Below are 21,955 nucleotides of genomic sequence, written 5' to 3' on the forward strand. Positions count from 1 at the left end.
TCTAAGTACCCACACTCCTCTGCTTTTTTATTTTTTTTAATGCGTTGGATCCCCTGGAACGGGAACTGCAGATGGCTGTGAGCTGCCATGTGGGTGCTGGCAGTTGAACCTGGGTCCTCTGGAAGAGCAACCAGTACCCTTAACCACCGAGCCATCTCTCCAGCCCCTAAAAGCTCCCTTTGCATCTCACCCAGCTGCCAATAGCTTTAGCTTCCTAAAATAAGGGCCACCGAGAATCTGTACATTAGTTTAGTTCTATTTTTGAATTTTGTATAAATGGGATCAGAAGTCTTTGGGATCAGGCATCTTTGGAACGCGATGATGTTCATAAAATCCATGTGTCGTGCCTGTACTTTGTTTTCAGGGCTGCATTCCACCACCTGCTGCTTCTGCTGCTGGTCAGAATTTCAGCTGCTTTCAGGATGAAGGGCTTGGAGCTATGTTCCTGATGACACCCTGGAATACAGCTTAGTGCATATGTGGGCACACAGGACAGTGAACAGACCATCGAGCCTATAGTTTCAGGAAATGTCACCAACATGGTTTTCTAAAATACTCACTCACTCGTGTGTGCTATGTGTGTGTGTCTGTGGACATGCTTATGGAGGTCAGGAAACAACGTTCAGGAGCTGGTTCTGTCCTTTCACCGTATGGGTTCCAGGAAACAAATCAGTTTGTCAGGCCTGGTGACAATGTGATTACCCTCTGAGATATCTCACTGGCCCAAGGCTGTTTTCTGATAAATAGGTTCATGGAGCTCCATAGGTGTATTCCTGTTGCTTCATCAGCACTTAGCTGCTGATATTCTGAGTTTTTTGCCCCACCGCCCCAATCGTGGTGCTAAACTCTCTTTTCTTGGGAAGCAGCAAGAGCGAGTCCCTTTTCAGCTGAGAGCCATTTGGATGTTCTCTGCCGTTAAGCACCAATCTTCTTGCTCATCTCCAACTGAACCCTACAGAGCCATGGTGTCACTTCTGAAACTTGCTGCTGAACTGGAACTACACCCATCTCCACAGCCCAGGTCTGGTTCTTGTAGATCTGAGCGACACACAAGTGTCTCACTTCTCACAAGTTTCCAGGAAAAGTTGCTGGACCAGGTGACCCACGCTGAGAACCAACATCCAACAGGGCTTTAAATGGCCAACTTCCTGTTAGTTTGAGCAGAAAGTCACCTTTAAAAATCCTACAAATGGTAACCATTTGGTGCTTGTGTAAGGCAGAGCCATTGGTCAGCCTCAGCAGCTTCAGACTGCATGCAGCCCACGCCTCTGCCCAGACGACCTGGTCCACTCAAGTGGCCAAGAGAAACAGGTGGTGGTGGGAGCTGCTTTTTGATCTCCCCAAAGCTCACTGGCTTTCACCAGCAAGGACATGAGTCAGTTCACAATCCCTCAAGGAATAAACATATCTTTGAATGGAGTTGGAAACTGTCGTTTATATCAGTTGAAATTGGTTTGTCCTGTGATGGTGCAGAAACAGAAATGAAGTAGTGACTCACTGATATGACTGCCTTTAATCTCTGAAGACCAAATAAACACATTTACATTTAAGACATTTCTACATATTCAAACAGACCTTATTGTCACTGTTGCATCTCAATCTCCTGAAACACTAACCATGACTACTAATAAAAAATAAATGTACATCATTTACTGGACCAAACATTATTACATTAACTACATACCCAGACTCACACAGTCACTGCACTCCTGTGTTTGGGTGTTTTGCTGTGTGTGTGCTTTTTGAGGTTCCACTTTATAAAACAGGCTTTGTTCTGTTAGCTAGTAAAAACCTGACACACACACACACACACACACACACACACACACACACACACACACAAAATGTTGAAAAACACACATGTGCACCTGAGTGTGTCTACATATTAACATATGTAACTTGAGGGTGGTTTATTGATCATAAAGAGTCCACTTTAAGTCATGACAGTAAAACCTTCAGTAACTTGAACTCAGCGTATACCTTTGCCACCACCTCCCGGAAGAATTTAAGACCTGTAGTTCTGTGAAGCAGATCAGATCCTGGGAAGCACTGCGGTTTGTTGACTGACTGGTCAGCAGGTCCTGAGACCGGCCATCAGTGGTCAGACTGCTCTGGAAGGGTCTTAGACAGGGAAGCTTCTGCTTGCCCCCCTGAGGCTGTGACACCTGGTCACAGCCGACCACTGTGCCATCCTCAGGCCTTTCCCAGGGCGGGAGAGCTTTTCTGTGTCAGTCTGAAAGGATTGCACAAGAGGCTGACAGCCAATAGGAGGTTTACCTTCTGTAAACTGGAAGCCACTTGAGATTAGCAAGATGCATGTGAGAGTCTCTGTTCCGGGGAACGGGACAGAGCTGAGCCCATCAGTGCAAGAGCAGCCCACCCCGACTCGCACGGATTTCACGGGGATGGACATTCGTGTGCCCTCAAACCACCAATCAGGGCTCCCATTTTGAGAAAGCATGATTTTATTTTCCAACACAGACGACCTTCCACACCTTAGCCATGTATCTTGTATACGTGTGGGTGGTGGGATAGACTCTCTCCTGCCTTGTTACTCAACATGTATGTGGTTTTTCTGTTTGTTTGTCATTCCTGTTAATTTTGCCTGTACTATTTTAACCAGAGGCCTTTGTGGGGAAGTAACGGGTCCCAGCCATGTCAAAGAAAGTAGGGAGACAATCTGGCAGCTTCACACAGTCTTCAAGTAAATAGAATCCCTGATACAACTGGAGAGTGTACTTTGAAAGGCCACAGAGAGAAGCAAACCGCCGTGACAGCTTAGAAAACGAATGGGCTTTGGCCCTAGAGTCTGATAAGGCACAAAACCTGGCAGCTGCTGTTGTCGGTGGCCTGCACCTCAAACTGGAGCACTGAAGAGCAGCGGGAGCAGTTAAAGAAAACGATAGGCCACTTTGTTAGAACCTGCAACACCGAATAAAGCTGGAGGGAAAAATCCAAAGACACCAGTACCCTGTACGTCTTGCAAGTGTGCTGTAGTCTACGGAGCTTCCTCGGGGACACACCTCTGGGGCAGACTGTATGTATCTGTGATCACAACGCTGTTTCAAAAATCGTTAAGGCTGAGGGCTGTCCATTGGAGGTGTTCACGGCAGGGCTGGTGAATGTGATATCTGGATAATTCCTTCTGAAGTACACCTGTGGAAAAGAGGCAAGCAGAAAAAGAATATGAGTAACGTTCTCAAGCCTTCCTCTCCAGGCAATGCCTTTTCCATCCAGGAAATCAGAGCACTCATTGAGGTGCAATTAGAAGGCCAGGAAGGCACACATTCTGTGAAATACCATGCTAAAGCCCTCAGTATGGCAGAGCTAAAGGCTGAACAACCTGTAGATCCACTTTACTTCTGATCACTGTGATTCACAGATATGCTTTATCGTGCCATTAAAATTGATAAGCGAAATCATTTTACTGACTCAAAACCCAGAGATGAATTAAAAACAGGGGGACAAAGAGGCCAGGGAATCGGGCATCTGCACTGAAGTTTCTCATTTTCGCGCATAAAATGAGCACAATAGATTCCGATGTTAATATCAGGTTGTAATCCCTATATATTACAAACTCTGACTGACAAGCATTGAAACGCTGGCGTCTATGTATGAAATATCCCGGCACTTAATTTGTGCAGCAAGGCAGTCGTGGGGCCTATAGAAACGCGATCTGTGGATAGCGGGCCACAATAATGAAAAGAGAACCAAATGCCGTGACAATGACCCAACCAAGCGACTTCTCTAAAATGTAAGATGATACCAAATAATAGGACAGTTCTTTGCCAAGCCTTTGAATTCCTGAATTCTGCCAATTCCAAGCTGAAATAGAAGAGATACAGGTTCTCTGATAAACGCGTAATCAGAAAATAAAGAAAATGAAATGCTGTCAGGTTTCTCTGTTCCGCAATCATCAGTTTTTAGCGGCTCTATCATATCTGGGTTCCTTGACAGATGCGTATTACAAAATGAAATAATGTCAAGACATGTGAGCTCTTATCTCCAAATGTGTTTGGGTGAAAAAGGACTTCAAATGTAATTTTTTTTTCTTCAAAGAAGAATGTGAAAAGTTTTGTGTGAGCCTTTAAGACAGAAAATGCACTGCCTGTCTCAGTTGACACTCAGGAGCGTCAGGAACTGGGTCATGTGATACTGGACCCACGTCACAGGCTCCAGCCGTGAATTTATCTGCGGGTGCTGCCAGCAAAGTTACCAGTGGGGATGCTGGACTTCCCACCCAGCAAGACAGCTACTGAGACCACATTAGTCAGTATGCCTCCCTGGGGTGGCTTGGCAACTTCTCCTCTAAATATCACAACATGGAAGACTCAACTCACACAAGAAATGTCACTTAAGGGAAAAGATCCTCCTGGAATAAAACTGACATGCTTTCAAAAACAGGACTTGTTCTTTTTTGTGTGTCTGTGTATTCAAATCTCACATCCTCTCCACCTACCTACTCTTCCTATTCCCAGCTCCCACAAGGCCGCTGGCATCCGCTGCCACTCCAGTTCCAGAGGACCTGACGCCCCCTTCTGGACTCTGTGGGTACTGCATGCACACAGTGCGCATACCTACACGCAGGCAAAACATCCATGCACTTACCTAAAACGGCCTCGGTTTTCCAGCCAGGAACACCTTGCTGAGAATTTCAGGAGTATAGATAACCTAATTTCTCCTCTTCTACCCCATTGCCAGTCTCAATCTCTTTTTAACTTTAATTTTTTTTTAATTTTTATTTTTTGGGGGGAGACAGAGTTTCAAGTAGCTCAGGCTGGCCTTGAACTTGTCATGAGCTGAAGATGACATTGAACTACCAGCATCTGCCTCCACCTGCAAATGTTGGAGTTGCAGCACATGCCGCCATCACTATGTCTGCTAAAAGCAGACAACAATGTGGTACTGGGGCCTGAACCTGGGGCTCCCTGCATGCTAGGCAAGGCACTCTCCCAACTGATCTCAATGCCAGCCTCAGAGCATCTACTCCCGGTACAGGGCATGATGAGAGATGGCAGGCATTCTCTGACGGGCCCTCAGACTGTGGGCTCAGCCTAGCTAAAAGGGAGCAGCGTGCCTTTCTCCTGGACAGCCAGCTGATATTGCACCACCCGCCTAGCCTCCCTCCACGCTGACTGCCTCATCTATAAAATTAGATAACAGGAGCTAATTGATGGCTGCAGACTGGTGCTGGGTGTGTCACTGAGGGCCACTCAGGGAAGTAGCCCCTTGGTTCGTGGAAAAGAGTGTTAAGGTTTGAAAGATGAAAACAATTCAGCTTGGATTCCCTTTTGTGGACCTTCTGATATGATCTTTGCAGAATCCCAGCACTGTTGTTAGACGATGTTAATGGAGTTAATACAGGAATCTGGGAGGCAGGAAGGCAGGCTGGGAGATGGCTGAGGCTTGGGGTATCAGCACCTGCTCTGATAACTCTGAAACCTTAGCTAGGCTCTTCTGCCTCAGTTTCACCATGTGGCAAATGGTAGCAATGCCCCACCAGGATGTGGAGAAAAAAGAGACCCTGCCATAAGCCCAAGTCTGGAACAAATCTCTGGATCCTCTTCCTTTTGCTTAGATGGTTTTCTGAGTATCGCTTAATGAGGGCAGAACAAAGGTCAAATCATTAACTCACCCATCAGGCTACCATATAAGAACAGAGCCTTCTAAAGCACAAAGCAACAAAACCTTCCCTTCATGGACTGAGGTGAACTGGGGCTTTTATTTACACTGCATTTGTAAGACAACATTCGGTGTTCTGGCTCAAGACTGTCAGTTTACTCTCAATAGCCAGCAGTACTCTGGCTTACTCACAGCCATTCTCAAGGCCTCGTGTGCTTCAGCTTTAAAACAGATCTAATGTGAGACTCTGCCACTGGCATTACTGACAAGTTAGAGAATAATGGAGGCTTGGTCCTGCCTTTTTAGACTACTGAGTGATAGATTATCAAATTCTTCCACTTTTAGAAATCACTTTACACATCAAAGATGCAGAGAAATAAAGAGTTTACAAACTTTCTCATCTGAAACAATGCCTTATTCTACAGCCATCCTGTGATTTAGAAAAAAATTATTTAGAAGTGAAAAGTAGTAGTAATAATGAAAAGAGTGGTATGCAATCTGTAAAACAGACAAATAAAAAGCAGAAAGGAACAAGACAGTCTGATAATGAGGAACACTCAGTAAGCAGATGACAGTTATGAGAAAACATCTGGAATACGGTCAAAGAAGCAACTGTGCTGAGAGAGAGGGCCCTGAGAACATGGCAAAGCAAAAAGCTGAAGATGAAACCTAATTAACAGAAGTCAGTAACAAAGAGAGAAAGAGGAAAAGATGGAATAAATGACTGGTTTACCAAAGGCAGAATAAAGGTTAGTTACTGCAGAAAAGAACAACAGAATGTGACAAGGGAATAGGAGTGAGTGAGCAAGCAAAATAACTAAAAATTGACGAAAGTAATATAACACACATATGAAGAGCACTGAAAGTACAACATACCAGAAACTAGTATAGATAAAACATACCTATGATTTCAATAAATGTAAATGAGTTAAAACTATCCCTTTATAAAAAGGCAAGGATCACATCTCAGAGCAAGGCCCAGCTCCACACATGTACAGAAAGACACACTTCTGGATTTTAATGACAAAGACATACAGAGCAAATGAAGACAGGAGGAAGGGGAGAAAGTGCTATCTTAGTTTTGAGCAGGCTAGAATTAAAAGCCAAAAGCCTTAATGAACATAGGAAAACAGTTTGAATTGTAGACAATATAACTCACAGTGGAAGTAACATCTGCAAGTTAAGAATAACAAAAATATTCAAAGTGAAAGTGACAGAAATTTTTTTTAAAAAGGCATGAAGGAACACAGAAGACTCATTATGTAATTACTGCAGCATATCTAAAAAATATTACCAGAATAATCATTTTTTAAAAAGAGAATTAAAAAATAATTTACAAAGATTTCCAGTATACCGGGACACAGGAAAGAATATGTAATTTCAAGCAAGCAGACATAATATAGAAAACATTATTTAAAACATTATTGTTTTGTCAACAATGACAGTGCAAACAGAAATAATAAATAAAACAGAAAACAATCCTATTACCAACAAACACTCCTCTTAAATATTTTCTGGAGTAAAAAGTATTTTATACCTCAAAATCTGAAGTATTTTTTGATGAAAGATGAGTAGCAAAAACTGAGGTATGGTTAAAGCAGTTCATAGGAAAATTCACAGCCTTAAATATTCATATTACAATTAGCATCGTTGTTGTAGATACTATATTATGACTGCTATAATTAACATCTATATTAATAAAAAGAATACAAACAAATACACTCAGTAATTTAAAAATAACAGAAGAATAAACCCAAATTAGAAAGACTCAATAAAGAGTAGAAACTGATCAGCTATGAAGCAGAATTTGATAACTTGAAAGTCAACTTTTAGAGCTAAATCTCTGGGGTGAAAACAGCTCATATAATCAGAGGGAAAAGTGGGAAGTAGGAGGTGGAGGTCAGATAGGGAAGGTGGCTACTAGGAAGAGTGAGGCGACTCTATGCAATGAATGAAGCAGGGTGGCCCTCGTATCCCGAGACTTGTAAAAGATGCGCTTTGCTGGTCAGCAGGCACCCTCGGGCTAACGCACTTGACAAGCACTTTGACATGGACCTCGTCTAAAGGACAGGCTCAGCGAGAGCCAGCGACGCCTCTACAGAAAGGAATATCTCTACACGGTCAGCAGTATGCGGCCTGGAAGTCCCGTCATCCAGATGCTGAGTTTGCATCTCAAAGGAATGAATTCTGCTCTGTGAGAGATGATGCAGACTAGCCCACACGGCCTCCAGTTCCAAAAGATGCACGGATGTTTGACTTCATACACCTAAGATGCTGACAACTGGTTCTCCTAAAAGAACCTTGTGTGTGCAGAAAGAATGGAACTGAGTTCTGTATTTCTCTCCATCTTTCTGCAAATGTAACCAGAGCCAGAGGCGAGGGAGGGCTTCAATCAGACTTAATTCTGCCACCTGCTGTTGCAGGTGCCAGGGGAGCAGGCCCATCCTAGATGCCAAATGAAACAAGGAGTAACGTTCCTAAATGTAATACCTAGAGCCACGTATCAGTCACCTGGCGGCAAACCTCCGGCTCCCTGCTTCCTCACCGGGTGCTCTAAAACCCTTGTCCTCGGGTTTCCTTTCTTTTTTGTCATCTCGGTTGACGCAAGCTGGGAAGAGGGAACACCAGCTGAGGAACTGCCCCCATCACTCCGCCTGCAGGCAAATCTGTGGGGCCTGTTCTTAACTAATGACCAACTCAGAGGGGCCCAGCCTACCACGGGCAGCGCAGGTGGTACTGGGTTATATACAAAAGAAAGCTGAACAAGACAGGAGGGTGAGCCATTGAGCAGCACTGCCCCCATGGGTTCTGCACCAACTCCTGCCTCTAGGCTCCTGCCTGGCTTCCCTCAATGGCGGACTTCGGTTGGTTGCGACCTGTAAGCCAAATAAAACACTTGGCTACCCAAGTCTCTTGGTCGTGGTCTTTACGAATAGCAGCCAAACAGGAACTAGACCGGTTTAAGTGGCCGTGAAAGCCTGGAACTGGATAAAGAACGCGGAGCTACTTCTCACACCATGACCCACACACTTCTCTGCATGGGTGTTCCCCCGAATTAAGATGTTGATGGAAGGGGAAGAGTTACAGTTGTCTCTTCCACAAGCGGGTAGCAGCGGGCCTCAGTTTCCCCGTCTGAGCACCCTGAAGAGCTGAGGGAACGACGCAGAAGAGTTTGTGCTGCGCAGTGTAGTAGTGTGTGTGGGTTTCGACCCCAGAACCTAAGCGAGGAGCCTGGTGTGCACCTGTGGCCCCAGTGCCGAGGAGCAGAGACAGGCTGGAGGCGGCTGACAACCAGGCTGGCCAAATTAGCAAGAAACCCCATCTCAAAAAATGAGGTAGAAAGAGAGGAGACCTCCCCATAGCAGCCTCTGGCCCCAACGCTTAGACAAGGCCGCGTGCACCTGTGTATGCACATAACTACACAAAGAAGGAAGGAGGAGGAAGGAGAACGTTGAACTGTGTTATTTTGTGTGACATAGATCTAAGCTGGATGATTATTTATTACTCAAAGTCTCTTTCTTCCCACCTGCTGCCCCACCCCCCACCCCTTTATTCGAGAGCCTGAACTCTGGGCCTCAGACGCACCAGGCAAGGACTTTACCACAGGGTCACACCACAGCCCACAGCTGTGCATTTTCACAGGAGGGGCCTTGGAGGAGTGAGGGTGTGGCTCAGTGGAAAGCACCTGCCTACTAGCTCAGGCTCTGAGCTCAGTTTCCAGCACAGCAGAATGAAAGGTGGGGGCGGGTTTGCCGTGAAGGTGGGGCAGTAGATGGGACACTTCTCTGGTATGAAATGCTGAACGGTTTACCGTTCTGCGATTCCCAAATGACTGACAGGGTCTCATGAACGGGAACATGGCTGGGGAACACTCTAGAAATGGAGGTATTATAAATAATTGAGCTGCCCTCCCTCCCCCAAAGCCCAGCATGCCAAAGGCAGTCTTCTCCTCAGTCACCAGAGTAAGTCCTTGTGAAAAGGTCAGAGTGCAAACACTGTGGCCCAAGCCTCGGTTTAAAAGACATGGCTTCCGTTTACTCGCTAGCTGTGATTCTCGGTACTTCTCCACGGCTCAGAGACCCTGGATCATCTCCCAGATCACCTCGTCTAATGAACACGGAAGCCTCTTCATCATCACCACCGCCATCATGCCTCATCACAGAAGGAGATATTTCCTGGTCTTCTCTGTTCTGTTAGAATGGCTAGAGGCACACTCTCACATTTTTAACCCAACATAATCCTCTTAGATATACACACAAACTTATTTAGCGGTTTTAAAAATTCATTTTACTTATTTGTGTGTCTGCGTGATGATGTACATCTGTGAGGATGAACACACAGTGTAGGAGCGGGAAGCCGGGCCTGTTTCGTGAGGACTGAGTCCCAGTACTTAGGTACTCATCCCTGGAGCAGCTGCTACCAAGCCACCTCTCCAGCCCCTAGTCAGACTTTTAAAATGAAGTATAATTCAGTAAAATACCAGAAAACACAGCTCTCCCGGCCACCCCGCAGTCCTGGAGACAGAGCGAATCTGTGCATTCTAGGCAGGTTCCCTGCACCCGACCTCGTCGCAGCTCTCTCTGCATCCCTGAGGAGCAATGAGCTGCAAGAGTGGAGAACAGAACCCGGGCTTCAGGAGGAACTGTCACAGAGGGCTGGTAGAGCTCTGGAACGTTTCTTCTCGTCGGGTTGTCCTTAGTAGATACCTAAAACATTACACAAGCCCAAGCGACTTAATTCCGCCTATGGTGTTGGAAAATCTGAGAAATATAGAAAGGGGTGAAGGCTGAAAACCACACCTGTACTGTGGTGCCTAGACTTGGGGAGTGATGACGGGTTGTGTGACACTAAGTCCCTCAAACCAAAGCGCAGTTACCTGAAGCAATGCCATAGGGACATGTGGAAAAGCTCCCATTCAACCTAAATATCTTTAAAGCTTTTCCACCTCCATACTCGAGGCTGTAGATTTAAGGCATAAATTCTGAGTATCTCCTGCTCACAGGCTTACTTCTCTAGAAAGTAGAAGAAAAACAAAGGTGTCTTTGGACCCCAAGTCAACAAAGAATTATGGAGATACTAGGGAACAAGGAGTAACAGTCTTCTTTATAAATTATAAGATGAAGAACACAAGCGACCTAGATGTTTCTCTGATAGGTCTTTCTGTAAAAACAAGATTCCATATGCACTTTAGCTCTCTAACTTCCTGGATGCATCCCAACAACACTTGCATTGCAATGTGCTAAGCATCAGTAAGAAAGAAATGCAATGAGTCTGCAAGCAGGGCTCACTCCCTCTCGGGCGCGCCTGCTTGCACGCGCACATGCGCACACGCCCTGCCCTGGTGCTCCTGCCAAGTCCTGGTAGACCTGACTTCAACCCGGACGTGTTGAAGCTTTGTCTCCGGAGGCTTATAATTGAAAAGGGCACACGGTGCTTTTTACCAGACCCCTGGTGCCAAACAGTGAGGAGGGAACCAGTGAGACAAACTGTAATTACGGCTCCTGGGCAAACTCACCTGTTTTGCTGTTTCGGTGAGGGCCGCGGCTTCGCCCTTCCCCAGCTGCTGAACCATCTTGTAAAAGAGGCTCTCCGGATTCTGCAGCAAAACATATGGCTCATCATATTCTTTCAGTCTTCCTGAATCTAAAACCTGGGAATCAGCAGAAAGAAGCCCAATGAGACACACAATGTCTTGCAGCAATTTATTATCACCCAGACAATCCTTCGGAAAGGGGGAGGGCCAGGGAGAATACAGACCATGTATTTGGGGGCCAGGCCTGGAGGGAACTTGAAAGGTTTGATTACCCTGGGCTAAGGAGCAAACAAAGGCCTAACCTGACCTTTTATTATTATAATGTTATAGGAAAGCTGGATAAATAAAAGTTCTAGACCATTATTATGGACTCTCAGCTGTCTGTTGCTCTTTATATTCTCCCAAGGCTACAAGGGGAGTCTGTTCATAGGTGCTTTTCAGATCCCCAGACTCAGAGCTTTGAGGTGTGCAGATACATAAATGCAGAGCTAAGAAATCTATGGACGGAAGAAAATCAGCCTTTTTATTTAGAACTTGGGTAACGTCAGAAAAGGCAACACCACTGGCTTGGCGGGATCTGAGCCAGAGTTTCTTTAGGGTGCTGACAAGGGGGCTGACCAGGAGGCGGGGTCTGAGCCCCATCAGCTGAGTCCTGACGTCACCTCCAGCTTTGGTTTGTTACCCCTGGTGTGAATGACAGCCTAAAGGACGGACACCTAAGCATCATTTGCAGTGCTGTACAAAGAAAAATCGCTAGAAATCCCATTTTCTCTCTGGATACAACGAAAGAAGCAATTAAGGGACTGAGCTTGAATTTCTACTGATCCCACGTCCACACCACATATGGTGGGGAGGGGCAGGCCAGTCTGAGCTGGAGGATCTGCTGAGGGTCTGCTGTTGAACTTCCTGGACTCCTTCTCTCTCCCTTTAGCTCCCTGCCTTGCAGCCCTTTGATTGCTCATTAATCTACCGTGGAGATGGAGAGGAGGAGGGAGGAGCTGTTCGCCTTGCATTTCTACTTATTAGTGGCTTTGGTTGATGGTTTCAGACAGAAGAGAGAGTTGGAGACAATTGGCCCAGATGACGCACCTGGGGAGGCAGCTCAGCTGCTAAGTGGTGCCTAGGCCTTCACTTAGGCTGTGTTTAGAATGAACCCATCTTCGGGGAACCCGCGGAAACTGCAAGCAGGGCCTGGGTTGTTTCTCCACATCTGGGTATGCCAGTCAATTTGGCCCATGGTATTTAATCGGAAACATTTATTGAGGCTCCTAAAGAGCCTTCTCCCGTTAATCCTTGTTTACTACTGTGAATTGCTGCTAGGGGCAGCTTTCTCAAAAGAGTTCAAGAATAATTGATTCTGTCACATCCACATAATAATTAAAACGTCCTATAATTTGGCATGCCAATTTAGATGCCCCGAATGTGTGATTTTACTTAAGCACTGCATTGCAGGGCAGGGCCACGCCTCCTGGCGTTAACCAAGCGGGGAAATCACAGTTGTGAAACGCAGGTCTCTCCTGTGCTGAAGACTAAGTGAATGAGTCGAATGACTCTACACAGTAATGAACTTTCTATTCTGCAGGAGCAGAAATCAAACGTAGAATCACTCTTCAGAGGCAGACGCAGGGCTCTCTGAGTGTCACAGGCTGCCTGTAATCTATATCCACTGCTCTGTCGAATATTGAGTGTATTCAAATGTAGGACAGTCTTACCCCGTCCCACAGTGTCTGAAATACTCCAGCGCCACTCAGACCATCATGAGTGAAGCCAGCAAACACAGAAGGCAGGAGGTTTGTTACAGGAGCAACAGAAAGACCATTGATACAGGATATCCTCTATCAGCTAACAACGTGCTAATGTGTACTTTAGTTTGTTGGGAAGTTTAATAATTTAAAAAAATATATTTATTTTTAAGTATGTGTCTATGTGTGTGTCCACACACGTCTGTGTATGTGTGCATCCCTGTGTGTATGTTATATGTGTGTCTGTGTTTGTGTCTGTGTGTATATGTCCCTGTGTCAACAGGGCCTAAGTCATGGCTCAGTGGTCAGATGTGGGGGCCGTGAACTTTGGAGAAGACTTCTCTGGGCCTCACCCTCCAGACTGGATCCCGTGGGCCCCGGCTGTCCTGGGCTCACCCCTTGCAGCCCGGTGTGCAGTGGAGCCTGGACGCCCCCGAGGGAAGAGGTGGAACGAGGAGCCGCAGTTTAAAGCATATACAGCTCTCGCAGAGGCCCTGAGTTTGGTTCCCAGCACCAACATGGGGCACCCAGAACCGCTGCTAACTCCAGCTCTCAGGAGATCTGGCCTCTCTGAACTCCGTGGGTACTTTCATACAAACGCACGCACACACACAGAGGTGGTGGGGGCTAATGAGGGAGGGAGGGAGGGAAGGAAAGAAAGTCAGAGAGAGGTGGGGGGAGGATTTTAAACAGAATAGGCTATTACAGGTCCTGGTAAATGTAAGTGCCCGATATGTAAGTGCCACGCAGCAAAAATGTGGTCAATGATATTAATGAGCAGAGAAAAATTAAAAGATTAATGAGAAAACATCTCTGCTCAGGATGTTTTCTGTTTTGTTTTTAAGAGACAGAGTCAGGCCTGGAGAGATGGCTCAGTGGCTCTGAGTGCAGGCTTCTTTTCCAGGAGATCTAGTTTCCTAGTTCCCACACAGCAGTTCACAACAGCCATCACTCCTGCCCCAGTGAACCCACTGCCCCCTTCTGGCCTCCACAGGCACTGGGAATGCACCGCTTCATAGACAAGCAGGCAAAACAGTGCACACGTAAAAAAAGTAAACAAACCCAAAGACAAAACCACAGCTCAACCTAGCTTCCCAGGCTAGCAACAGAGTACACCCGGGATTTCTAGCCACTGGAGCCTTCTGGCCCTCTCTCTCCAGTGCCAGGACTATAGCTGTGAGCCATCACCCCTGGCTTGCATGGTTCGGAGGAACAAGGCCACGGCTTGGTGCATGCTAGCAAGAACTCCATCAGCTGAGTCACATCCTCAGATCAGTCTCTGTACTTGGAAAGGAAAATCAAAGCGGGTATGGTTTGCCTGTTGACTGCTTCTAGCATCATCAAACAAAAGAGACAAGTCAATGCCTCCCTTTTACCCCTCCATCCCCTAACAGCACGGTCTGAGCAATGGCGGCTTGGAGATGAGCAATGGTTGGCCATGGCGCTGCCGTTCTTTGATGAACAGTGAAGTGCAGAGAAGAGCAATGACTCGGCCCTGGCTGGAGCCAGGCTGCATTGGGACTCACGCCATGAGAAGTTCCAGAAGAAAATGTTTATTAAAAAAAAGTAAAGAAAAATCAAAGCAATTACATGTCTACAGTACCTTTCCATTGGGATGATACAACTTTGCTGGTTCAAGGAAACATACTTCTAAGCAGAAACGTTACTGCCTGCTCACTGATATTTCATCATATTGAGGATTCAGATTATATCCTGTGTGCCTGGTATATAGTCCCAAATGAAGAAAACCAACTTTTGTTCCAATTTTCAGGATTAACAATGAGTGAGTTATGTACAGTGAAAACATGCTGGAAGGAAACCTTTACCTTAAATCTGTATTTACTCAGCATGTTTATCACACATTTAGTGCATCCATGTCATTAAGCTAGTCACTGTGGAAGAGGCAAAGACAGGCCTCCACCCCGCCTTTACAAAGCCTGTTCTTAAAGACAGGCAAAAATATCTAAGCGACCATCACAAAAGATTTAAAAATAAAATAAAATAAAATAAAATAAAATAAAATAAAATAAAATAAAATAAAATAAAATAAAAAGCAAGACAAGCAAGCTGGAGCAAGCAGCACAAGGCTCCAGGGAAGAGCCTGGGGTGGACGGAGACGAGCTTCGGGGAGGACGGGGCAGAGGACTGGAGAGGACCAGTAACAGACTCAGAGACACAAACACACAGACGGGAGGACACGGCTCAATCAACACACACACAACATGGGCTGTGCCTGGAGACGCACCGTGCCTATCTCAAGGCAGGCTGGTAAGACTTCTCTAAGGCACTGTGGCGTTGCCAGAGCCTGGCACTACCCACTGGGACTCGACAAACAGGGGCTAACAACCAAAGTCAAAGGAGATGACTCTGCGGGCAGACAGGTCACACCCAGTGTGTGTGTGTGTGTGTGTGTGTGTGTGTGTGTGTGTGTGTGTGTGTATGTGCGCACGCGTGCGCGTGTGTGGCAGGGGTGATGAGAAGACAAGGAGAGTCCAGCACTGGGAGCAGATGAAGCAGGACGCTGAGATTACAGGATGGAGAGGAGGACTCAAGGGTCCGAATGCTTCAGGTTGACAGCTGCAGGCAAGACAGAGCTTAAAAGGGAGGAAGATGCAAGACTTGGGGAATGAGGAAGCTAGAGGGACAGTTGCTGCAGACTCAAGTTTGGATGCACATGGTTAGGGGTGGGTTGAGAGACAGAAATGGATCTTTATATACACTCAGCCGCTTACAATGTGATCAGACAGTCTAGACTCTTCAGACGGAACAAACAGAAAGCCACTCCACGTTCTCTCTGCCTAAAAGATGAATTCTCCATTTTTCTCTTACTATGTTTTATATGAAAACTGTTGTGAAATGTTCTGCTCAGGTGCCCTAGTAAACAGTAAAGCACACCACACGTTAATGCCTGTATGACAGCAGAGCCTCAATCCCAGATCTCTCCAGGAATGCCAACCTCAAATTGCTCACTGCTGTCCCGCAGGTTAAGGACAAACATATTCTGCTGGAAGAGTCAGCCAGTTACACAAGCACAGCAAAAAGCCGCGCTACCAGACCTCCAGCTCCGCCGAGGCCAGGTAGCTGTTCCAGATGAGGAAACTAGAGGGACTCATTTCAAAATCATTTAATCCACTTTGTCCACAGGGCATAGCCACTCCTTCTGACATTAAAGAGAAGGAGACTGCAATTTTAAAATACAGGTCTCTCCCATGCAAAAGACCAAGGTAGTAAATCAAATTGTTTTGTAAAACGAATTTTTTTATTCTGCAAAAGCAGTAAGTAAACCTTAGCCTTCACACCTCGCTTCTCACTCTTACATGTCTTCTTCTGGTGTTTGAGTTTCCATGCTTGCTACTTACAGCACCCTTGACATAAAACTGTAAGCATACTTTTGAAGGAACATTTTTTTTTCTTTCTTCCCTTTTTTGGTGCCCTAGTTTCGATCAAGCAGGTTCCTTAAAAAAAAAAAAAAGTCCCACAATAGAATTTTAGTTCTGAGTTGTTCTGCTTCTCCAACTGGCTGTGTTACTACAGTTACTTTATCTGGGAAAACAACTAAGTAGAAAGCAAGGATTCTAAGACCACAGTGTGGCCTGTCAAAAGGGAGCCACAACCCAAGTCTCTGACCCTGCAGTTCTCTGTAATTTAGTTCCTCAAGAATTCTAGGAGCTCCACAAGGAGAGCAACAGAACCAAAAAAATCTGGGCCCAGGGGTCTTTTCTGAGACTGATGCTCCAACCAAGGACCATGCATGGATATAACCTAGAACCACTGCACAGATGTAGCCTATGGCAGCTCAGTGTCCAAGTGGGTTCCCTAGCAATGGGAACAGGGACTGTCTCTGACATAAACTGAGTGGCTAGCTCTTCGATCACCCTCCCCTGAGTGGGGAACAGGCTTACCAGGCCACAGAGGAAGACAATGTAGACAGAGATGAGACCTGATAAACTAGAGTCAGATGGAAGGGGAGGAGGACCTCCCCCGCTATCAGTAGACTTAAAGAGGGGAATGGGAGGAAAAGAGGAAGGAGAGTGAGGTTGGGAGGGGACGAGGGAGGGGACTACAGCAGGGAAACAAAGTGAATAAATTGTAATTAATAAAAAAATAAATTAATTAAAAAAATAAAGATTAAAAAAGAAAAGAATTCCCCAATTGCCGGCAGGGATGGTGTGTGGCCCAGGCAGTTGATAGCTGTGGACCCTCTCAAGCCTCTCTCGCTCTTGCTATGGGACCAGCAGAGAACCAGCAGAGCTGTGTGGACAGAGTTGGGGTAGGGACTGGAAGGGAGCACTGCCACTGACTGAGAAGTGTATCCAGTTAATCCTAAATGAAAGGGAAGAAGCCACGTTTAATATGGAGATAGTGCTGAGCATCGGGAGAAAGAGGCTTTCCAATTTGTCTGCCTTGCTCCATTGTTTTGTGGCAACTGAGCAAATGAGCGATTAAATTAGCTGTCATAAAGACAACAGCATGTTTAATAAAGTTAAAACTGCGAGGACATCTTTATAAAATAGAATTCTAAGCCTAACCCACGAACGGTGCTTAATGAACCAAAACTGGTTAAAAATGCCTTTGGAGAGCCAACACATAAACGAAGTCGTTAATTAGGTCGCAGTTGTTTCCCAACGAGGCTTCTGCTTGATTTACTTACGGTAAACAAAACCATGCCCATCCGCATTCACCGGCGCAATGAAGTGCAGCCATTACACCTTATGCTCTTGTGATCACACCACTGGATGGTGACTCATGGCCTTCACCAGCTCTGCTCCGCTGGCCGCTCCCTGAGCCTGGCCCTGCCCATTGGCACAAAAGGCTTTGCGGTGGATTGGCATGTGGTGGTTGGCATGAGAACGGCCTCCACGGGCTCATGTTTGAATGCTGGGTCCCTCAATAGTGGAACTATTTGGGAAGGGTTAAGAGGTGTGGCCTTGTTGGAAGACATGCGCTACTTTGAAACCTCGAAGCCCACACCAGGCCCAGCACCCCCGCCCTCCTCTACCCACAGATCAGGATGTGAAGCTCCCAGCTACCACTCCATCACCGTGCCTGTCTACTTCACTCCATAATGATTAGGGCCTGACTAGCCACCTGAAGCCATTAGCAAGCCACCAAATAAATGCTTCCCCTGCTAAGGGCCTTGGTCATGATGGCTGTTCACAGCAACAGAACAATCATTTCTAAAGCAAAAACTGCTTCAAACTTCAAAGGTTAGAGAGAGAACACCCTGGGCTGCTGTAAGTTGATCCTGACAGTTTCTAAAGCCTGCTGCCTTGTCACAAGCTTAGTGAGCATGGTGGTGCTAACTGGGAATCGAGAGAACCTTTAAGAGGGGGTGGGACCTATTGGGGGGTTCTAGGACAATGTGGGTGTCCCCTTGGAAGGGACTGTAGGATCGTGGCTCCTCCTCCGCCCCTGTGCATCCTGGCCAAGGGTAAAAAGCTCTGCTTTGCTTCACACTCTGCCAGGATGCACTATTTCAGCACAGAACCAGATAATCACACACTGAAACTTCCAATTCTGCAGCCAAATAAAACTTTTATTCTAAAAAGCTCATCATCTTCAGTATTTTGTGACAATAAACAGAAAGCTGGTAGATACACTGAGTTCTACCAAACTGAATGTCGTGGTATGACCAGAAGTTCTAGAACACAACAGAAGTTTCAACCTGGCATATTCTGACTTAACAGAATCCAAATCTTCATCTTTAAAAATAAGGATACATGTCACTTGGGTCCCCTGAGTTGGGGTCCTGTGTCATCCTTACAGCAGCAGAAAGCAGCTCAACGGACCATATTTCCACTTCCCGGTGGAATCTCTTCTGATGTTGCTACACTGAAGATTTTCCCGCACAGGAGTTCTGAGTGGGAGGGGTGACATCACAGGGAAATGCAAGGTCACGTGCTCACAGAGAGCACACTTTCAAGCTGACGTCTCCCTGGGCCTCATCCATCCATCTCAGCACTCAGGTCTTCACCCTAGAAGCCAACATGGACTCCACTCTCCTCTCATATCCCACATTCAGTCTGTCACAGTCTAGTGATCTGTGATTTTCCCCAAATCCGCTCATTTCCCTCTCCACACAGCTAGCATCTTAGTCTAAGCTTCCAGCATTCAGGAGGAAGAACACACAACTGTCAGAAAGACAGCAGACAGACACTGAAGGACAGACAAAGAGAACACTTCCGTGGCATCAACACAGTGGAGTGGGGCTAGGGAGGGAGGGAAGGGCCAGATTATAAGCTGCTGTGTCAAACCACAGCTAAGGATAATAGATAATGAGAGGGAACAGTCTCTGAAGATTTACCAGGAGACACTAGTAAACCAAACACTAACCACCACTGACAACAGCATCAAAGGTGACTGGTGAAAGGGATCCTCATGTTCACGCCGGGGCCACATAGTGACTGCCAAGATTCAGGCGTGACTGGCTGACATTTCGGCAAGACTCTGTCCTTTCCCGCTGGTGGCAGATGAGTCTCAGGAAACAGAACACGCCTGCTATCTCCTGGTCAGGCAGGCGGCCCTGGGCTGTCTAAGAAACCAGGCTGAGCAAGCCATGGAGAACAAACCAGTGAGTAGCGTTCCTCAGTGGCTTCTGCTTTAGTCTCTGCCTCACGTTTGTGCCCTGGTTTCCCCCAGTGAAGGACTATAAGGTACAAGATGAAAGGAACTAGACCCTTATTCTAAGTTGCCTTTGGTCACGGTGTTTATTAGAGCAATAGAAAACAAACTAGGACAAGTTCTAAAACAATCACAGAAACCAGTTTTTCACATCCTCAGCCTTCCTATGTCTCTCCATATGGATGTAGGAACTGAGGTCGGAGAACCTACAAGAATACTGTGTGACCATCAGCACAAGAGCTCACAGCTACTGAGCCACTCCTCCAGCCTCAGAAGGAAGCCGCAACATGGGGACACGCACACAAGGACACACTCCTTCTACTAGGGAGTATGAAACAACACGGTAGTTGACTGCTTTGGGACATTTTCCCTGGGGCGTGATCCATCATAAAACGGCCCTGCAAATAATAAACTTAAACATAGAAGTAGGTAAAGGAGTATATCACAGGTGCACTGTGAAGGAGCTCTGGATGTATGCATGAACACTCGGAGAGAATGAACCAAGGCGTGACTTAATGGGGGCTCCGATCAGCTTGTGCAGGAAGGATGCGTGTGAGCACCCACGAGGCCACCGGGGGAAGACTCACCATTATCTTGTCGCTGTCAATGATGGTGTTCAGCCTGTGAGCAATGGTGAGCACTGTGCATTCTGCAAACTTCTCCCGGATTTTCTGTTGTATTAGCTCGTCAGTTCTGGAATCACAGAGGTCACATTTAAATCGGCGAAGATGGGGAAAGGCCACATTTAGCTCAGTGGAGATGGAAAAGGCTTAAAACTTAAAAGATCACATGACCTTTAATGATGTTTTTAGAACGCTGTTATTATTATCACTTTTAGACAGCTCAGGCTGGCTTTGAACTCATTATGTCATTCATTCAGGTGGCTTTGCACCCCAGAGCCTTCTTCATTCGGCTTCCAGATGCGAGGATTACAGCATGCACAACCACAGCTACATACCCTCCCTGCTTAAAAAACTACAATCTAAGATGTCAACTCAGAAACAGTGCAAATGATTTTCTCTCCAAGCTTATTGAGACAGAGCTGGAAACTGGGGACCTGGCTCACGAGGGAGGCCGTGAACTCACTAGGGAGGCCGTGGACACAAGAGGGAGGCCGTGAACACAAGCTGTGCATCCCTTTTCTGAACACTTGGAGTCAGAAGGGCCTTAGACTCTGGACTCGGGCATATTTGTACATACACAGTGAGATGCACGCAGCCAGAAGACGATTTTGTAAAATATACAATTCTATGCATGAGACAGTAATGCATCACACATCTGAAGGGCTGACACACCCAGACACATTCCTTAGTCATGAAATCTTTCCCGTAGGCCACATTTAGAATTCACATTCAACCCCACATCCACTCTAGCCTTTAGCTCTGTACCTTGGATCCACATTTGCTGTTGCTTCATCAATGATCAATATCCGGTTTTTCTTCAGAATCGCCCTCGCAAGGCACACTAACTGTCTCTGTCCCACACTAAAATTAGATCCAGATTCTGCTAATTCAGTGTCCATTTTACCAGGAAGATCTTCAATGGCCTCTTTAAGCTGGACCTACAGATGCAAACAGAAGGATGATACTTTCATATAAAAACTATTACATAAATCTCTTCAAGACCAGAACTTTGAAGGTTTCCAGCCCTCATGACCATGACAGCAGTCACCACCGATAAGCACAGTCTGTTGGTTCTGGGTCATGAGTGACACTTCTTGTGCACATTCAATACGTCAGGTAAAACTGCTCCCCAGGTGAAACAGGACAAGATAGAATATCTCTTTAAAAAGATCTGATTTTATTTTCAAATCGCGCGTGTGTATGTGCGCGTGTGCACGTGAGTGCAGGTGCCTGTGCAGGCGTATGGAGGGCTTCAGATGCCCTGGAGCTGCGGTTATTGGTATTTGTGAGCTCCATGGTGTGGAAAAGAATGTGGGTTCTCAGCAAGAGCAGCAATTTCTCTTAACTGATGAGCCATCTCTGTAATGGCCTGAGAATGTCCCTTCGTGGTGGTCAGTTAAGAGACAGATGCAAGAGTCTACAGAGAGGAAACACAGGACAGAGCAGTGACAGAAGAGCGTTCGCTGTAACAAGAGAGTGGACATGCTGAGGCCCTGATCACTGTGAAGCTCCAGTTATCAACTCCCTGAGCCGCATTTCCACAGGGGCCACTTCCTGATATGTCAAGTAGTCCTCAGTGAAGGTGGGGCACTCCAGAGCCACCCACCTCATCAGCCCAACTTCCTTCCTCCACATGCCCTCCACGGAAGTCTCAGGAGTGAAGCTCTGCCCATATGTAAGATGTACTATGGAAAATGTAAGAAGAGAGTGCTATGGACAAGTGCCCCGAGAGCATTCTGCACAGCTATGGCAGGAAGCATGGTCCTCTGAGGAAGCAGTTCTGTAGGCACCCTACCATTGGAAGATTTCAATTT

At 46.4% G+C, this 21,955-nt stretch overlaps 1 protein-coding gene across 2 annotated transcripts in view; it reads right to left on the reverse strand.

Annotated features, from left to right (window-relative positions):
* Positions 1–1,494: 1,494 nt before the first annotated feature.
* Abcc4 (ATP binding cassette subfamily C member 4) overlaps positions 1,495–21,955 on the reverse strand; it is a 212,594-nt gene continuing 192,133 nt past the window's right edge. The window contains exons 28-31 of one of the 2 annotated variants that reach the window (XM_021637101.2): positions 20,907–21,079; positions 20,106–20,211; positions 11,138–11,272; positions 1,495–3,156 (exon numbers count right to left, since the gene is read on the reverse strand). In XM_021637101.2, the coding sequence (XP_021492776.1) occupies positions 3,052–3,156; positions 11,138–11,272; positions 20,106–20,211; positions 20,907–21,079 (519 nt within the window). In that variant the 3' untranslated portion in view covers positions 1,495–3,051. Of the gene's footprint in view, positions 3,157–11,137; positions 11,273–18,412; positions 19,443–20,105; positions 20,212–20,906; positions 21,080–21,955 lie in introns of those variants that run through there. The other variant, XM_021637102.2, reaches the window with a different exon arrangement.

Source organism: Meriones unguiculatus, chromosome 9, assembly GCF_030254825.1.
Source record: "Meriones unguiculatus strain TT.TT164.6M chromosome 9, Bangor_MerUng_6.1, whole genome shotgun sequence".
In the NCBI taxonomy this organism is placed as follows: Eukaryota; Metazoa; Chordata; class Mammalia; order Rodentia; family Muridae; genus Meriones; species Meriones unguiculatus.